The 19,395-nt window shown below is 39.2% G+C and overlaps 1 protein-coding gene across 1 annotated transcript in view; it reads left to right on the top strand.

Annotated features, from left to right (window-relative positions):
* The window catches only part of inpp5a (inositol polyphosphate-5-phosphatase A), a 118,444-nt gene that overhangs the window by 55,966 nt on the left and 43,083 nt on the right, over nt 1-19,395 (top strand). The window contains exon 7 of the mRNA XM_015387960.1: nt 7,056-7,140. Coding sequence (XP_015243446.1) covers nt 7,056-7,140 — 85 coding nt within the window. The remainder of the gene's footprint in view (nt 1-7,055; nt 7,141-19,395) is intronic.

Genomic DNA, 19,395 nt, shown 5'->3' with positions numbered 1-19,395 from the left:
AAGACTTGTTTCATGCTCATTTTCGGGGCCATTGAGAAGGAATGATTGGCAGAAAAATAATGTTGCCCTTAACAATTCAAAGCAATTAGTTTCCCATGGGGAGGCAGTGGGCTGCACTGGCCACCACACAGCGATGCTTTGTCATTTTATGGAGGGTCATCAGTCAACTGTCACAGCGTCTCAAAGAGCCCTCCAATCTAAATGTTTCCCTTTAGGCTTTTCCCAGAACAACAGGCTGAAAGAGCTGAGAGAGGCCGGCTCGTCTCCAGCCAATAGACATGTTGAGCAGCAAGAAGGAGGAGTGGATAATCAGAAGGAGATCCTCCATGAAGCCACAGGGAATTCCTTAAGGTGTTCCTGTCTGTGCACACATGCTAATATTCCCAATGCAATTACCACATTGTAGTGTGTTGAATCCATATAACCAACATTTCTTTATTTTCTTGCAAGATCCAATAAAAAAACAGAGGCACTGATTTGAGGATTCCTCTATTGTCATGTTCATTCAACAAAGATGGAGCCAAAATAAACAAAAAGAAACCTATAAAATCACTGTACAGCCCAGTGTTTCTGCTCTTTACAAGTAGGTCAGTTCATCAAGGAGAATTTTTGTGCACCTGTTTATATAATTTTATTTCCATTTATTAAGATTGCAGGGATGTACTTCACAAACATTATCTTAATATCAAATTAAAACATTTAATTCATGTTGAGGATTCCTTAATTTTTAGCTGTTGGGGAAATTATCCTATTGATGAATATGTTGATGCACAGAGAGGTTTATGCTTACAGGACGGCCAGGTTCTATAGCTGCATTAAAAAAATCCCATGTCATCACCCTTCACCACCATGTTTCACAGTATGTTTGAGATATTTGCATATATATTCTTAGAAACCATATGCAACATTTCATCTTTTTTTTTTTTACATCTAGAATGTAAGATGGAGCTCTTTTTCTTTGTTTCAAGTTGATTGGATGTAATCATTTCCTCTCTAAACTCATTGGTGGTTACACACCATCCCACACCTGTATGCACCGAGCCAGTGAACCGGTTTACCACTTTCTTTATAGATGAGGTTACATTGACGATTATTAGTCATTTGATTCAGATCACCTGGTCGATACTTTTCCTGTTGAATATTTTCCAAGCTTCAAATGTTCCCTAAGTTATTCACTCCCAGCTTTTGAATTGTAGCCTCTTAAGTATTTTATCTTTACATCGCACCACATTTTTAAAACAATTAATTTAAAACTGAGCCATTTACGTCCCATCTAAAACCAATCTGTGTCTTTAACTACTGCACAAAACTGATTTTCTCCATTCATTATCCATAGCTTCAGTCACTTGTATTGATTTAATAAATGGTGTTCTTACTTGGCTCACAGGTCTTTTCCTTAATTTAACTTTGTCTCGAGTGGTCACTAACCTCTGTGTGACCGTAGTCCACTTATGAACCCCCCACCCACACTCAGGACCACATCTTTCCTGTATGGTGTTATTGGGGTAGGCGTTACTAAGGAGATGGGTGGCTAACAGCGGGGCGATGCCACAGTTGTCCAGCAGTGTCAAAGGTCCTGTCAGAGGCCAACTGCGGCCAATTCAAAAAAGACGTCACCGGCAGATTCTTCACAATGTTAACATTCTCCCAAAGTCTAAGCATTTACTTACAATGGATGACGGTGTTCAACTGGGCTATTGTGTGCAAAGCAGGAGCTGCTTTGCTAGCGTATGGTTAGTCAGCTTGTCAACGTAATTGTGACTTGGCCCCACGTTGCCCCTCATAATCCTGTAGAGCCCTCCTGATATAGCTCAGTATAGCTGTCAGTCATCAGCATATTATCTGACCAAGAGACATTGAGTGATTGGAGCTTGAGAAAAAGGAAGAGATGAGTGGAATTCCGAAAAACAAAAATTTTATTCATAAACGGGGGTTTTATTAGAACCAGAAAAATGGGTGTCGATGCATGATTTTACTGATTCAAATACATTTTTTCGTGATTATTTGTTTGCATGGTTGTAGAAAAATTGTATTAAAAGAGCAAAACTGTGCCCTGATTTGCTTTGTTGGTCAGAGGAGCCTGGGAGCAAGGTTCTGGGCCATGTAATAAATTAACGTCAATCCCCTATCAATGTGTTGCCCTTCGGAAGGCCTGTTGAAGACCCCAGCACAAACTCCAGTGAGAACAGGCCCTATGAAGAGGGCTCTTTCAGGGGTGTCACCGTGCGATGAATTGGCCAGAAGAAAGCTTGTTTATAGACTTTGCAAAGGAGTGTGTCTTTGTGGGGAAATGTCACTGACACTGGTACAGTTTGCCTGAATGGACTATGATGACGAGGCTGATGGGAGGTCCCACCAAGTGTGAGGGTCAGCAAATTGGTGGGGGGCACCCCTAAGCTCAGGACCCCCCACCCTCAGGCTCCTTTCATGCCTAGTAGCTGTAGCTAATGTTGCAATTCTTCGATCCTCCACAATGGCCCTGGAAAAAAAGTCAACTTTCACACCAGCGGGTCACCATGAGTGCTTTAGGAAATGATCGTGTAAACAGAGTGTTACCTTCTGACCTGTGGCTGAAACCTCAGAGCCGCAGACAAAACAGCCAGGCTGTGGGTATTAGACATGCCTGTTAGCAGGAGAAAGACCTCAGGCTGTGGATAAACGTGCATTTCCTTTCTCTTCCCATTAAATTATCACTCACATTTTAACTTTGCAATTCCTTGTCTCAACAGCAAACGCATTTTTATTGATAAAAATCAAGACTTATGAGGTCTACTTGGTCTCTTTTGGGACTGCTGGTAAAATTCAGTTGTCCAAGAGACGTGTAGGAGTTCCCACGGTTATAAGAACATCTTATTAGCCTTGTTACTGCCCTCTACTCAGCTCAGCTGGATAAAGTGTTTCTATACAACTCAGTCTCTTAGCACCCTCATGTCAGGTCGTAAATGACACCAGTCTGAGTTAATTAATGAGCTGTGGGACACACAAGCACTCACAATCCCTCCGTATTACTGTGGCAGTAGTGTACACTGCGTCAGTTGGTTTTGATATCGCGGCTGTAGGATACATTTCACAGGGAAGTGAAAGGTTTCCTTCTTGTGGCTTGTTGCTAATGCATCCGGCAGGTATTGGCTTTCTTGATGCTGTAGATAATTTGACCACTCAAAAATATTCATCGAAATTCCTTGTACAGAAGTGGTACATTTTCGTTTAGATTTTCCAGAGAATAGCAGTCATCTGCCTGGAGGTCTTTCTTTCTTTGTGCCATTTTCTCATATCTCTGAACCTAAACTGGTGTTTGAAAATCATTTAGCATCATTTATTTTATTTATATAACAGAAAAAATACACACAATAAAACCATCAATATAATATCTGTGGGTTGCAGGCAATTGGTTGAGCAAACTAATTTTTTTAAGTGTGAAAACATTTAAAATACCACTCTTTATATTTGTATAAATGTATAACATAGAGTATAAACCCTGATTGTGCTTCAGTAATGAGTAAAAAGTTGCAGCATTTAGTGTTTTTTCAAGGATGAGCATTTACATCCTTTTAACTTATAATTTTAACAAAAAAATAACAAAATTGAAGAAAAAGATTTATTAGGAAAGGAAGAAAATAATAGCTAATAAGAATTTAAATTAGTAACGAATATTTATTCAGTAAATCTACGAAAGAAAAGATGATGCAACAAGTGAATTATTATTAATAGATGTACAAATGTGAAAACAAACATGAGTGAATGAGTAAAATGGTTGAATTAATAAAGATCTGAATACCATAAGGTGAATTAGAAAATGGCTTAAAAGTAGTAAAAAAGAAAATAAATAATTAAGAGAAATTTTAAATAAAGAAATGATCAAACTGGATTTGATCTAAATCTCTAAATGTTTATATTATTTATATTGCTAAGTTAGTTTGTTTGGTTTTGCATTTCAGTATAATTAGATATGACTTGAGCTTTTTTGTCTTCTGGGTGCATTTAAATAAAGCTTCTTATGAATAGGTGCTGCATTAATATAATGATTTTAATTAAATACAATTAAATTAAATTGAATTGAAAACAAAATTACATCAGCCACAAACATTCAAAAGGAAATTATTTTGTTAATTATCTGATTAAAGAAAAAGTAATGGAGATGAACCATTTTGTTTTTTAATCCAGTGAAATATTGAAATGAAAGGGTTCCTTTTTTTATGTGAAACCTTTTTGCACCTCCTTGCAGCCGGGCTTTACGACAGCCGGCCAGACTGAGACCAACCGCTGTGAAAGGTTTTTTTCCCCTCTCTTTACGGCCTCATAAATATATTGTTATCTGTGCCTGAGAAGTCAACGGCAAGATTTATTCACACGATTAGTGGAGATAGTGAGCCAAGCATCCTGACTCATTAATTAAACAAGAGCGAGCACTACATCCACCTTAATTTCTAATCTCTGCTCAGTAGAAGAGCCACTTTTAAGTAGGTGATGAGGCATAAGAGTTCATTATATGTCGCTTAGGTGCATTTTTTAATTTTACTATATTTTTTAAAAGCACCGAGATGCTGGCACTCTGCAGAACTTGCGTAGATCTGGAAGTAGTCCATGTTACAGAAAATGATCCACTGTGACTCTTCTAACATTGTACTCAAACATTGAGTCTCATCTTTGTATACACATTCATATAAGTGAACCATTGCTGGTCTGAACGTTAAAGCTCTTTATAGGATGTAAATCAAAGATAATTCTTCAGAACCACATTCCCAAAGTCTTTTAGAAGCATTTGGATCTTTAGAGCAGACCTGCACACTGTCGTGTTAGCTCACTGTCCCTTTGATCAATGCAGCAAACTGAATTTTCTGTTTTTCAAAGCAGCCTATCAAGGATTATTAATTTAATTGTGCTTCATTTACGTCGTCAGATGATGATTAACTGTGCTAAGGGCTCACTCAAATGCCCTGAATGGATGGGAAATGCACCGCAGACAAATCCCAGAGGATGGAAGGAAGTTGTTGCTGTAGAAGAAGGTCCCTGAGTTACATTGGTGATTTGCCCTGATTTAGATTATCTGAAGAAAATTACTCAGACACGGGGTTCTATTTCAGTCTTAATGGACCAGTTCTAGATAGATACAATACATACATACTTCTTAATCAAGATTTCAAGTATTTTATAATAACTGAAACATTTTGACTCTACTTAAGTCGAAGATGATATGTTAATGTGCAGAAAATAGTGAAAAGAATAGCATAATTTGAGGTGTTTGTTGCAGTCTTAGTCTCATCCGACCAATACATACTATTCTCCATGAAGTCCAAGAAGAGTTTAGGAAATTCCATAGTTCTGCTTTTGTGATGATACTACAGAAAAGCTCTGCAAGGACTTTTTCGCCTCTAGTTAGTTTCTAATGTTTGTTTTACAGACCTGGTGACTCCTAAGATCTATGATGTCACCTTCTAACAGTGAGCTTTTATATGTGTCTCTACATCCAGGGATATCCGACTCTGGTTCTAGTATACTACAACTTTTAGATGTATCCCTTATTCAACATTGCTAAATCAAATGGCTGCATTCTCTCCAGCATGTCATTCACCTCAGCAGAGATGGCCTAGGGGCGTGGACTGCCTGGGTTGCGATTGCCTGGCATCCATGGGTATGGGAGTACAATAGGGATATGGGGCGACAGTGGCGTTGGATGTAGGAGTTTGCCCTGAAATCGAAGGGTTGACAGTTCATGCCCCGACTCCGACTTTCAGTGTTGTTGTGTCCTTGGGCAAGACACTTCACCTGCACCATCTACTGATGGTGGTCAGAGGGCCCGGTGGCGCCAATGTACGGCAGCCCCGCTTCTGTCAGTGAGCCCCAGGGCAGCTTTGGCTACAATGTAGCTTGCCACCATCAGTGTGTGAGTGTGTGCGTGAATGGGTGAATGAATGTAGTGTAAAGCGCTTTGGTCAAGTCTCCTGACTTGAAGGCGCTATATAAGTACATGCCATTTACCATTTACCATATGTGGGCTTGAAGGGCTGTTACTGGTTCAGGATTTGGCCTTGGGGGTCTGGGTGCTCCCGGCTACACTTCTCTGGTGGGTATGGCTATCCTTATGTCTCCCCTACTTGTGTCGCAGTGATCTGGGGTGCTTTTGGATATCTGGGGCCAGGATACTATAGCCTCTTTATCAATCCTGGGCCCTGTTGGGTGAGTCTGGCACCGTCCACACCTGCTATTAAGCGTATTTTCATTCTAAAGAAACTTTGTAAATCCTTTATACACAAGCATGCCCATGCCAATGGAAGTTGGGTTCCAGGTGTTCACAGATGCACAATAATGATAATACTAAGCTGCAGCTACAGATATATAAAACCCTGAATAATATTATGTAATCAGCATAGGTTTTGACTTTGACACATGTAGATATCTAAGGGATACCCACTGCTTTTGAAGCTTTTTTTGATGTTTACTTTGGTTGTGTTCTTTTTGCTGTTTTTATGGTGTTTGTTTTCTTTATATATCATCTCAAACAGGTGTAGAAGCAGACTTCTAGGGGTTACTGTATATCTTCTGGGATATCCGTCTTTGCTGTTTTGTTTTGTTGTTTCTCTTTTCGTGCACTATTTCTTGTCTCTATCTCTTTTTCTCTGTTCCTTACTTCTTATTCCCTCTATCTTTGTAACCTCTCCTTCCGTCTTCTTCCGTAGTATTCGATTTTAGTCCCCAAAATTATTTTCAATAAAGATTCATATATAAGAACCAAGTGGAACCTTATGGCAAGAGTCATAATTGACTGCTTGTGAAAGCAAATCACTTGATGTATTTTCTAACTCTGGGATATCTTTCCCACAGACGCACACAGAAACACAAAAATCCTTAGAATAAACAACACAAGTAACCTTCTTAGATGGAATTGTTCAGCCCACCAGGTGGTGCTGTAACCCTCACAATCTAAATCCTCTTCCAATTAAAAGGCTTCACTGATTATTGATTGCTATAAAGTGTCTTTGCATTTTTTTTTTTTTTTTAGTTTCTGTTTTCTGACGTTTTCTTTTGGATTAATTTCTTCTCTGATTGTTTTGCAGGATCACAGACCAACGATATGACAAGCTGCCTTACTTCCTCTTTGGGGACTTTAACTTCAGGTTGGACTCCAGGACCTTATTTGACGTGAGTGTCCTTTGCAGAACTTATTGTGAAGCATGAATGTTTTACAGCCAGCGCTGCCAAATTCATGTTGATCTAAAGGCTTTGTGTGTATCAGAAGGACACTGCAATACAGTAAAAGCAGTTTTAGCTTTGTAGGGTCTGCTCAGAGTTATGAGTCATTAAACGCCTCACTGTTTCTGCCCCAGCTGTGTTTGCCAACTGAGCCTCCAAGTGCATTGTTATGTTATGGTGCCATTTACTCCTCTTTTCCCCTCCTCCTTCACCTCCTCCTCCTCTGCAAATGAGGCCAGTGAGAAATGAAGCAGTGCAGTTAGTCTGCATTGTCCATGAGTAGTTGGTGGGGGGTGGGACAAGTCATGAAAGCCCACCACAGACAGTGATATGTCCGATGATAACAGAGTGGGAGAGACACTTGTAGGACGATCCTCTCTGGCACAATGGTCCTCGAATCAGTGGGCCTGTTCAAGGTGTGTGCATTGTTGGTGTCAACTAGAGCCCCCATTCAGAGGAGAGAGGAGGTGGGAAAGCTCTCTGAATGGAGGACTCAAATCACTTGGAGAGCTCTTCACTCTGTGTGGCACGGAAGAGGAAACCTTTTGTAGTTTGTTATCTGCCCACTAGGGGATAACCAGCTGAGCTGAGCTGAGCTGCACCACATTCACATGTTTTCCACTCCACTGTGGGCACTGATTCATCGTCTCCCAGTTGGTGCAGGACATTTGATTTTTGGGCTGTAATCAGATTACATCGACCCGCTGGTCATATGAATGCGTGTCGCTTTGGAGATAATAAATGCAAGTACGCTCCCCGCTTTAGCAGATGTTGAAAACACTGAGGCTATTCAGTAGCGACAGTCTGCAGTTAAATGTCACCTGGCACACATTTAGGTTACTACATTACTATTATTACATTGATATCTTATCAGGGCTCACTGGGATAAGAGATGTTGTGTTCCAAACTTTGAAATATTCAAAGAAGCAACAGTTTTTTATGGCCTATAGATAAACGTGGCAAAGTCTGAAAGCATCAAATTAATTTATCTTATATTTGGCTCATTTCCTCTCCCACTCATATCCAGTTATTCTGGTCTGATAAATCTATTTCCCTCTATAGCTTCATCAAATATATAATTCAGTCTCATAGTCTGGGCTGAAGGCAAAATGATTATCATCTCTGTCATTTGATTGAGTTTCATTACAAATTTGAAAAAAACAACAACAAAAAAACAGTTTGAGTACTTTTATATGTTTTAGATTACGATTGAAAGTATATAAATGTAATTACAGTTTATCAAAGGTTTATTAGAAATAATAGTTGAAAAGTTGTTTGATCGATCAATTTTTTTTATTGAAGATATGTAGTAAATGAAAACACAAAAATAAAGGTATAAAGAAAGATACTCTTGCTTACCACATTACCATCCATTTATTAAAATGTCAAAAATGCTATTCTAATTTAATAGGAACATTTTTATTCAAAATACAATTTTTTCGGGCTGATTGTAAAATCTCAGCTTAAATCACGGCAGTTCTAATAAACAGGGTGGTGGCTGGAAGGCTCTATGTTCTGGTTTCCTTCATTTCATGTCTTGGCAGGTATTTTAAAATAGGAAGTCAGTGATGTGAATGAAAAAAAATATATATATATATATATATATATATATATATATATATATATATATATATATATATATAAAACACATGCAGGAGTTTCAAATTAAACTTGGAGACGTAGCAAAGAGCTCAACACAAGCAGATACTTAATACAAACCGAACCGGAACGAGTTGGTTAGACTTAGTTTGGCAAAATTTTCTGCTGGTTCTTGGTCTAATTTGGCAGTTAGCAATATGAGTTCATCATGTAATGGAAACAAACCACTTAAAAAATGTAAGAATTTTTGCAGTTTGCAGTCTGCAATAGTCAGTATCTCAATTGATCCAGAGAAGAAACATTACTGAACCATGAACATTGAGCGGCCAGTTGGACATAAATACAGATTAAACTCTGTATTACATGTTTATCATCGCAAAACAAGGTTAAAAATGGTAAATATGGAACTACTATGTTAAATGTAGCATGGGCAGGATCCTATACTGTCAGAAAATAGGAACTATAACCAGAAAAAAACACTGAGGGAAAAGCTTTAGGTAGAGCCTTAATGCAGTCAGGCGATGATGCAATCGGTGCAGTCTTCATAAACCCAAGTTGAGGTCAACCTGCCTGATCCACGCTGAAACCTGGATATAGGCCAAGACAGTTGTGATGTCGCAGATAAACAAATGGACTGAAGCCTCTCCGTAGGATGTAAGTCACAGCTCGGAGGCCGTTTTAAGCCCTTTAATGACAATTAATGTCAACAGGACAATTAGTGCACATCCTCTGAAGTGCTTAGCTGTAGATGGGCTGCTGGTGGATCGATCCGCAGATTGATTCAGACACGGGGAGGTTGGCCTCTCTGTCTCAGTGTTGGGGAGTCCATTTTTTTATTGCTTTATTGTCTTGTTCATTCTGCCCGGAATCAACCGATTAAAAAAAAAAAGACTCAAAATTTCCTTTCTTTTTTTCTTTTAAAAATGATGACATAGCGGTGCATCTTTAATCAGTTAGAAAATCATTAACACCTCAGTTGAAAAAATGATTTGAGAATATTAATGATTAGGGCCTAATGTTATAGAAATTCATTTTGCAGTAAATTTATTATAGAAAGAAAATTTAATGTGTAGTTTTTCTTTTACAGAAATGTGGGCCCGCTGTGTTTGTGTACAGTAGCTACTGTACGTTATGTACAGGTGTATTTTAGTTAGGGCTCCTTTTGCATGAGTTGTTGCATCAGTGCAGTATGGGATAGAGGGAGTCAATCAGTCTGCTGATATGAGGAAGCCAACTTTGCCTTTATAGGGACCTTTAGATCGTATGTGGTGCTGATTCTCTTTTGGGGGTTGGATGTGGCCAATAAGGCTCTATCCATGATCCATAAAGCAGGTGTTGGTACGTATAGCTGCGTGGGAAGCTGCATAAAGCATAAAATCAGCATTTTTATAAAGCTTTCAACTGAGGAAATCGTTAAATCCTCTTAAACTCTTTTAGTTGACAGTATAGATTCTGGTGGGCTACCTATCTTCCAAGCCACACATTGGACTTCTGCTTGCAGTCAGTGTCTCTCCACTCTGCCTTGAAGACAAAATGTGCTTTAATCTGATAAAACAGGACTGAGCAACAGTGGGCTGGTGTTTTTTCTCTTTAGCCCAGTAAAATGTGTCCATCACCTCCAGTTCAGGAGAAACCTAAGATTAAAAAATGCTACAGTTGCAGCTAATAATCTTAACATGGCTGTGCAGTGACCTTCTTAAATGAGCTTTGCTTCACAGTTGTGTGCAAGCCTGTGCTTTTTGAGTTAGTTGTTTGCTCAACTTTTGTTGTTAAAATGTTTTCCTTCCACTTAACGTTCCAGCAATCTGTGAAGATACAGCACTGTATTAACAGCCAGCTTCTCTATAAACAACATTTTGAGGTTTACCCCTCATATTATTGGTTTTATTGGACAAGTGGTGGTAAACATCCTGAATGAAGATTACTTTTGTGCCATATTCTGCAAAACTGAAGGGTGCTTTTCATCAGCTTTAGGTGATTGTTTTTTTAATGAAAAGAAATATACAAGTTAAATATGTAATTGTGGTTCATCAATGTATGTAATTTAATATTAAGGTTTTAACTTGAAATGCTATACATTTCTATAATGTTTTATAGATAATATTCTAAAGGTGTTGCTGCTGGAGCAGAAAACGAACGAATGAAACCAGATCCTGTTCTGTTCTATACAGTTTTTACATTTAGTCAGGATGGATGGTTCAGGGACAGGTTCGGATACATCACTGAGAAGGAGGTGGCTTTGAAAGGCTGTGGGTTTGTTATTGTCAGAAGACAAATTTCAGGTGGCAAATTCCCGACATGCTTGTGCGCCAGGATCAGTAACCACAGACCTGCAGCCGCCCCCCCTCTCGCCCAGCCCGGGCAACCCCATTAATTGTGTCCGACAGAGGGAATTGGTTTCAATTGACCCCCATTCAGCAGCCCTTTGACTGGCAGACAAAGGACACAGCCACGTGGAGACTAATGCAGGAGCTGAGCAGCCTGGAGGTGGTCCAGGCCCCACCGGCCTCCTCTTTCCTCTCCCATGGGTCTTATCATGCCTTGGCTTGATCATGCTCTGCATCGGTGCTGATTAAAACAAGAAATCACAAAGGGTGTCTTTTGAACATATAGTCTGAATCATACGTTGTGGGATGCTTCACAGAGCCCCCATTCATGTGCATTCTTTAAAATCTCATTGAACGTTTCCACTTTAGTCAAATTGAAGTCGGTTATTATTGTTAGAGCACAGTTGGGCTGCAGACACTCAGATGTTTCTGATACCAGATCAAAGTTATTTAATTTAGCCTTTTATTAGCCATCACATAGATACAGACAAAAGAAAAGACGCACCTGGAGGTATGCAGACAAACATGGCTTCCATTGCTCTATAAAAACAAAATGTTTTAAAACATTTGGTTTTAACAAAGTTAATTTCACTTTTTTCCTGGTTATTTTGCTCAAAAGTCCTGAATAAATTTTCCTTATTTCAACTTTTCTACTCATTTTACCCTTTAAATCTGTCTGTATTTGGCTGTCTCATTCATTTTAGGCTCTTTACTACGTCATGTTAACTCCTGTAAACCCTGTAAGCTAAAGGTCAAAGCAGAGCTCTTTCAAACGTCTTTCTAGTAAATACTTATCGAATGAGTTGATTCTTTTGGCTATAGTTTTTAGGATTGGGAAAAGGATGTTCAGCAATAAAACAATGCACCTATTTGTTTACCTGGAGGGCATACTGTCTGTATGTGCCATGATCAAAGGACACAAACAGTAAATCCTGAGAAAGAGATTTTTTGCGTTCATTAGTAGTTGCTTTGTACTTGTATTAATAGAATAGTTGAATTCTATAATTTGAGAAGCTTATAGAGGCCCATCTGCAAACATGAAGGGCAGCAAATTTAACCCCAAGGTCAGAATCTGGGAAGCCCAGTAAAACACCAAAGTGGCTCCAAAAGTTCTCTCTCCGTCAAGTCTTAGGTCTCATGTCAAATGTTAAAATTAGCCTAGTTATAGAAATATTGCATAAGTATGGTTTTTCCAGAATAATTTCTATTAGAACTACAGTTAGGCAGCACTACCTGGGTTTTTCAGCTGTCAACTGAATTACCCTTTTGGCCTCTGGAACAACTTCCTCTGATCAGATGAAACCAAAGTAAAATGTTCAGCCCAGAAGCACAGCTTGTGATCTAAATCAGCAAAACAGCACAAACCCCTCACACAAAGTTTAAAACACAAAGATGCAAGGTCCATGATTTGGACCTTTTCTGCAGACACACAACCAGGATGCTCCACATCCACTGAGATCAACATCCTATTCTATCCATCCATCCATTATCTGACACGCTTGTCCCAATTAGGGTGGCGAGGGGTGCTGGTGCCTATCTCGAGCTGTTTACAGGCGAGAGGCGGGGTACACCCTGGACAGGTCGCCAGTCCATCACAGGGCAAAACAGAGACAAATTCACACACACATTCACACCTAAGGAGAATCCAGAGAAGCCAATTAATCTAACATTCATGTTTTTGGACTGTGGGAGTACCCGGAGAGAACCCACGCGTGCTCAGGGAGAACATGCAAACTCCATGCAGAAACCTCGGGCCGGGAATCAAACCCAGAACCTTCTTGCTGCAAGGCAGCAGTGCTACCCACTGCGCCATTGAGCAATTTTCTGGACTCAGTTTGTCTAGCCTCCCCTGGCCGATTGGAGCTCCAAACACAGAAGCAGATCTGAAACCCTAATGCAGACATGGCAACGGCCCAGTCAAAGTCCAGGTCTCAGTCTGCTTGAAATGCTGATTTGAGACTTTAACAGAAAAACTTTCAGAAAAACTAAACGCCTTAGATCTCACAGCTATTTTTGATACATCTATATAAAAATACATCTTTATTCTTTGCTTCTATGATTCAGGCAATACATTTCAGCAGTGTGCGCTTCAGGGGGAGTGATGCTATGTTTGGCATGTATCCCCCCTCCCTTGATGTGACCATGAATCAGTAGTATCGATGACAGACTAAGGGCCCAGTGCCCAAATTCCCAGTATATTTAAAATCCCTCCTAATTAAACTTAATAGAATGTAAATTTAATATCTGCAGAGAATATGTGCTGCTGGCCGACTTGCTCCAATATAAGGATTGATAGAGGCCAGCGGGAGGGGTTAATTGCCGACTTGATCTACTGTCGCCCGGACATGGTGTGGGGCTGTTTTAATTGAGGCTGATCTGTTGGGCAGATTTCATTAGGCTCAGCTGGCCGCTCGCTTACTGGATTAGCAAGCATCCCCCTGTCGGCTTCAGAGGGGAGTGCAGGGGAGGCTGAGGAGGGGCCAGAGTGGGCATCAATCTCTCTTCCTTTGTCCTGTGTCCTTTCTCTCGCTTGAGCAGCATGAAATTAAAGGTGGGCCCCTTGACTATCCCTACTGAAAATGAATGCTGTAAAATGCCTTGTAATGACAGACCAGTGGGGTAGATCATTCATTTTCCTCACAGTGGCGGACACATGCACAAACGGCAATGTCAGGACAGATAAAAAGCTAGCAGCTTTAATGTAGGAACTTTGTACGGCTTGGCAGGAACACCATGTTTCAGCTGAAGTTTTTCATCAACTATTCAAAAGCAATTTTCTTGAAGGTGTTTTGATGTTGATTAGATGTTTGCAGCAAGCCACTATAATTAGGTGTATAAGTAAAAAAAAAAGGTAGTTTAAAGGTATCTATAATGAAATCAGTCTAATCAGGAAGCTTTCAATGGAATGACGTCCTAATTTAATTGTAGTTATTAAAGCAGTCAAATATAGTTAATGATGAAATTGAGGCAATTGTCAAGAATTATTTTCTTTATACTAATATATCCTCCTGAAAAGCATGTGGCAACAGTGGAAATAAATGACTCTGTTAATAGGCTATGAGAGCTCGGCTCAGTATCAAACCAACAGTTTACACACAAATCTTAGTTTCTCTTAATTATGTAGATTTTATGTCTTATAAGTAAGGAAAAACAGCAAAACTATACATCTGACCTATGAAAACTAATACCAAAAAGAGTATCTCATGTAAATTACATTATTTTAATCATACAGATTTTTTCGAGTTGGTTGAGGTATGTGATTTTCAGCTGGTAAATCATTTTATAATGTTGCAGGTAGGGTAGCGACAGCCGAATAAATGAAGATGATCGTATCGGGGCCCACTGAATGTCTCCTGAGATGCACTGTATAATATATCTAATATAATGGGAATTTAAAACCAGACCACATCTTGTCTGATGACTTACATTGTGTAAAGCTCTTTGAAAGCACATGGCTAAATTAGTCAGTTTAATTTTTTTTTTTACCAAAATATAATTGGAAAACAAGTCAGAGTGAGGTTATCATAACTCATGCATGAAGTGGTTAAAATAAATGATGAGGGATAATCTAACCGAATGCTTGTTACCTTCAGCCCCAGGCTAAAACCCCCAGCAGTTCATCATCAGTTCTTCGATGGCCACCGTCCTGGCTGCTGAACCTAAACCTCCTAAATAAATTTCAGCATTCTTCAGGCTGACTGTGACGTTCCTGCATGCGCACTGCTAGATCTGGACGGCTATAAATCAAAAGACAGTCGGTGTAATTAAGTGTACACTACATTAGTCAGGCTAATTAATTTTGGGGGCCATCCATCCATTAACCATCGGGCCAGCACTGATTGGGTCTCTGTTCTGTGGAACCCCTGACACCGGGGACCCACCATGGCGGCTCCCACATACACTTACACAGATGCATATAAAGCAATAAACATCCCAATTTCTATGTAATTTAGCTAAAAATGAAAATACTTTTCCATAAATGTGACAGTTTTATGTATTAACACTTATTGCAGAATGAATAGCAGGGCTGTATTTGAGTACATCACTGCTCGGCCAAACTGTATTGACAAATCCTCTACGTATAATGCCTGACCTAGTAAATCAATGTACTTTGCTGGGAAACACAGCCTCCTAGAATCATCTTAATTGTCCTGGAGCATTACACCTCATCTGTTCACCACTATCTGCAAGTCGAAGCAGAATTATTAGCACCTCCTGTTTATCCCATGTCTATTTATTAGCCTCCCAGGTGATGCCTGTGGTGATATTTCCTCGCAATACAATACAGACATTTTATTTGGCAAGAAGAGTCCAATCTATCACAATGAGGGCCTATTATCTGGCTGATAACCCATCTGGATATAGAAGGAGACTATTCTCTCTAGACAACAGCTCCTGTTCTCTCTTTCTCTCTCTTGCTCTTCTCTCTGTTTGCTTACTCTGCTAATGAATACAGCTATAAGACACAGAGGAAAGAAAGAGTTCAGCAATGAGGGCGTAACTTGAGCGATACGGCTTTGATGGGAGCGCTGTCCATATAATTAAAACGCTGGCAAATGAAGAACAAGCAGTGGCTTCTGTTGGCGCTGCTCATTAACAACAGGCCGTTTGAGCCTGGCGCCAGTCATGCTATTGCCATTGTGTGTTTGAAAGGGAGGGGGGAAACTGTGACTGGCAGCTAGGAACACCGGGCCAACACCAAGCCAAAGATGAGCGCAGAGCCTGGCACCGACGGGGCCTGTGATGGAGCTTGTTGGCCCCTCGGGTTGGTCCCGGTCAGGGACGTAACCCGATTACCACTCAGTCCCTCATGGCTGCTGTATGGGTCTGCTTTTACTCCAAACACACTCTGTTAACCAGTCAGTAGGCATGCCCACCTCCCACTGTTAGCTTTTAATATAAATAAACTAATGAGGGATTCATAAACAGTTCCATGCTGTCAGACAAAGAATAGGCCATTCCTATTCGGTCATCTCTCCTATCCATAAGTGGGTGTGCAATATGGCAGAAATACAATAGAAGCAATGCAATGTAAAAATCCTGCTGGTCAAATGATGGCGCACTTAAGGGAAGGATCATTGCATGCCTTAGATCAGACCTCATTTCTACTTACTAGTTGTAAAACTCAATGGCATTAGTTAGTACTAGAAGTTAGTAACAAAGGGATACATAAATAACGGATGCTACCTTGTATTTATTACGTATATTACACATATATTATACATATATTATGTATTTATGTATTATTAAACCTCTTCACATTTGGAGGAGCCATTCACTTCTGCGCTGAATTGAAATGTTTAGAGTGAAAGATTAACAGAACATTGTTACCCATGTCAAAGGAGTCATCACCCAGAAATCCAACTTTTTCATGTCAATTTTCAAACCAGAAATTCCCACAAGAGGGTGCTGTGTAAATGGCACAATTTTTGTACCTAGTATTGACGTCAACCCTGGAAGAGTGCTAACATGAGCCCACCTAGCTATTATCACGCCCATCTCTCTTCCACCAATGAGGGACTCACCTGCAAGCATTCGGTAATGGATTGCCTCTACCTATTGAGTAAGGGAAGGTAAATGAATCATGATGCTCCCAATGATGCAGACACTACATTTACATGAATGACAAGTCATATTCTCGTGTGTACTCTTGCAATAAAAAATGGATGATGAAGAAGGGTCGGCATTAGCTCTGTTTATTTACTTTTTCTTCTAGAATCGATTAAACTAACTTTGCGCCACAAGCTTGATTGTTGTGAGATCTGAGTTTACATAACAAATGCCTTGAAAGACTCCAGCTAATATGTCCATCTCGTAACAACCAGCTAATCGGACCAATGATATTCCAGCAGTGTCTTTTGGGGTGAGACATGTGGGGGTATTACAAGCATGGCTACACTGGAGGACTCGGGTCGATACTGCAATTGACTCGGTTATAGCTAAAATAGCGACAATTTCTCACTTAAAAAAGGGGCAAAGAGAAGAACTTTGTGCATTTGTAGATGGGAAAGATGTCTGTGCTTTTCTTCCAACAGGATTTGGAAAATGTTGGATTTACCAGCTTACTCCGCTAGTTGTGAAAACACACAAGAAGATGCGAATGGCGGAAAGCTTATTATGGAAGGCGGGTACTAGCTGGCACGTCACCCAATCATTTCAATTCAATTCAGTTTATTTATATAGTGCCAATTCACAACACAAGTCATCTCATGGCACTTTACAGTTTCAAAGCATTATACTAAATGTCCCTCCTTTTCACGGACATACTGAACTGCAGCCATCCCAGATTGATAAACATAGAACTCAACTCAGTTCTGCACATATCAATCTGGCTGCTGCCAGGTTAGGATTAAACATGAATTTAGATACATTCTCAGAAGGATTATATAAGTAAAAAATAGGTTATGACTCCTTTAAGTAAATTAGACTCTAGTTTTTTTAAGGTTTTATATAAAAAATATAAAATCTATTAAAGGTTACATCTAAAAAATATTGAATCCCATGAGGCTGGATATATTTTTAGCAATAGCATTGAGTTTATTTATGTATTTTGTTAATTTTGAGTCAATCAAAATTGAATCAATTTGAATAAAATACATTCAATTTGATTTATAATATAAAATAAAAATATTTAAATGTCTTGCAGTTGCTTATTTTGTTTAACCAAACATATCATGTCTAGTTTGTTACAGTTTATTATACAAGTATGGCTGGGTAGGTTTTGTTTTATAGTCTTTAAAGAGATGATAGGTATTCTAGAGTTTCATAAAGTCCTGAAAAATGTTTAAATAGTGGTTGAAAACATTGTTGCACAATAAATAAAAAATACAAAGCTTATCTTAAGGCTAATTTAATATTATACTAATTTGATTACTTTATTGACATCGCTTCATTAACACCTCAATCCTCAATTCATGGATAAAAAAAAAATAGGGCAGGTTCTGATAAGATCATTCCAAAGTCATGTTTTGTTTGATGGTTTATTTTGTTTTTAATATTTCCGTTTGACTTTGTCTATGAGGATGGTGGAAAGAGCCTAACAGTGACACTCTTATTTATTCCTGAAAAAATGTGGCATAAACTGCGAAGGATAGGGACTGCATTGTGCCTGGTACATAGTGTCCGACTTATATGATGTCAGTCTATTTTTGACTAATGCAGTCCTCAGCCTTTGTAAAGCAGAGCACAATAATTGTTGTCTTTTGAAGGATGAAGGAGATAACACTCATAGTCCCATGGGATGGGGGGCCACAAACATCCACTACAAGTGTCATTGGCTATGGCATTTTAATCATCCTTAGGTTGCGCGAGAAAGTAAGCAGATTCTGCTGTTTTGCATCAGCCTATAAAAATGTTTTACATTTCATTACGTCACAATCACTGAATTCATTGTCATTTCTTAAGATTTTATATGATACAGCAACACATTTCCAGAAGCGTACAATGGGAAGAAATTGATAGAGCGGGTTTGTATTCAACATCCTTAACCCCCCATGTCAAAGCTGTAAACGAGACAAATATCAGTCAAGTAATGCAAATTTTTGTCCTGTAGGAAGGAACACCATCACAGAAAACCATACTGGATAAAAAAAACAGTGAAAGTCCAGTTTGGAACTTACCTTGAGTAACTTTAGTAAATTAGCATGTAACCATGAGAGCACTATCGTCATTGTGAAACACATAAGAGGCAGTATCATGCTATGGAGACAGAGTTGAAAAGAAGGTGGACGAAGCTAAATGGTGAGAAAGACTGGAAGAAAATCAAAAAAGAACATTTTTGTGCCACTTTTGATTTAAAATCCAAATAGATCACAGTCAGGTTTGGGGTTTCACATGCATAAATGGGAAAAATTATAGAGGGACTAAATACTCTGGTACAAATCTCTAAAATAATGACACTGAGAAATCTGAAATAATGCAGATTATAAAACAACGTAATCTGATGATTTTTTTTTTTTTTTTTTTTTCCTGCTTTGACTATTTTTCTGTTGCTTGGTTTCATTTTTAAGTTTTAGATCGCATCAAGAAAAGGTAGAAAACCTGATAAAGGAAGCATGTAGATTATTTAAATCTGCGACAGTCCAAGTAGTCAGAAGTGATGTTCATCCAGAACAGCTTGTTGTAACATAACTGTAAACCCAGTGTTGGCACCACTGGCTTTTAAACTTCTCTCTCCCCTGACATTAACAGTCACTAGGCCCCATTGACACCACACACAAATATCCCATCATATTTAAGAGGGCCTATTAAGGCTCGTATTGAGAATTCATGGGTCTCA

Source organism: Cyprinodon variegatus, unplaced genomic scaffold, assembly GCF_000732505.1.
Source record: "Cyprinodon variegatus isolate N-32 unplaced genomic scaffold, C_variegatus-1.0 Scaffold409, whole genome shotgun sequence".
Classification (NCBI taxonomy): domain Eukaryota; kingdom Metazoa; phylum Chordata; class Actinopteri; order Cyprinodontiformes; family Cyprinodontidae; genus Cyprinodon; species Cyprinodon variegatus.
This window is presented reverse-complemented; position numbering and strand designations above follow the sequence as displayed.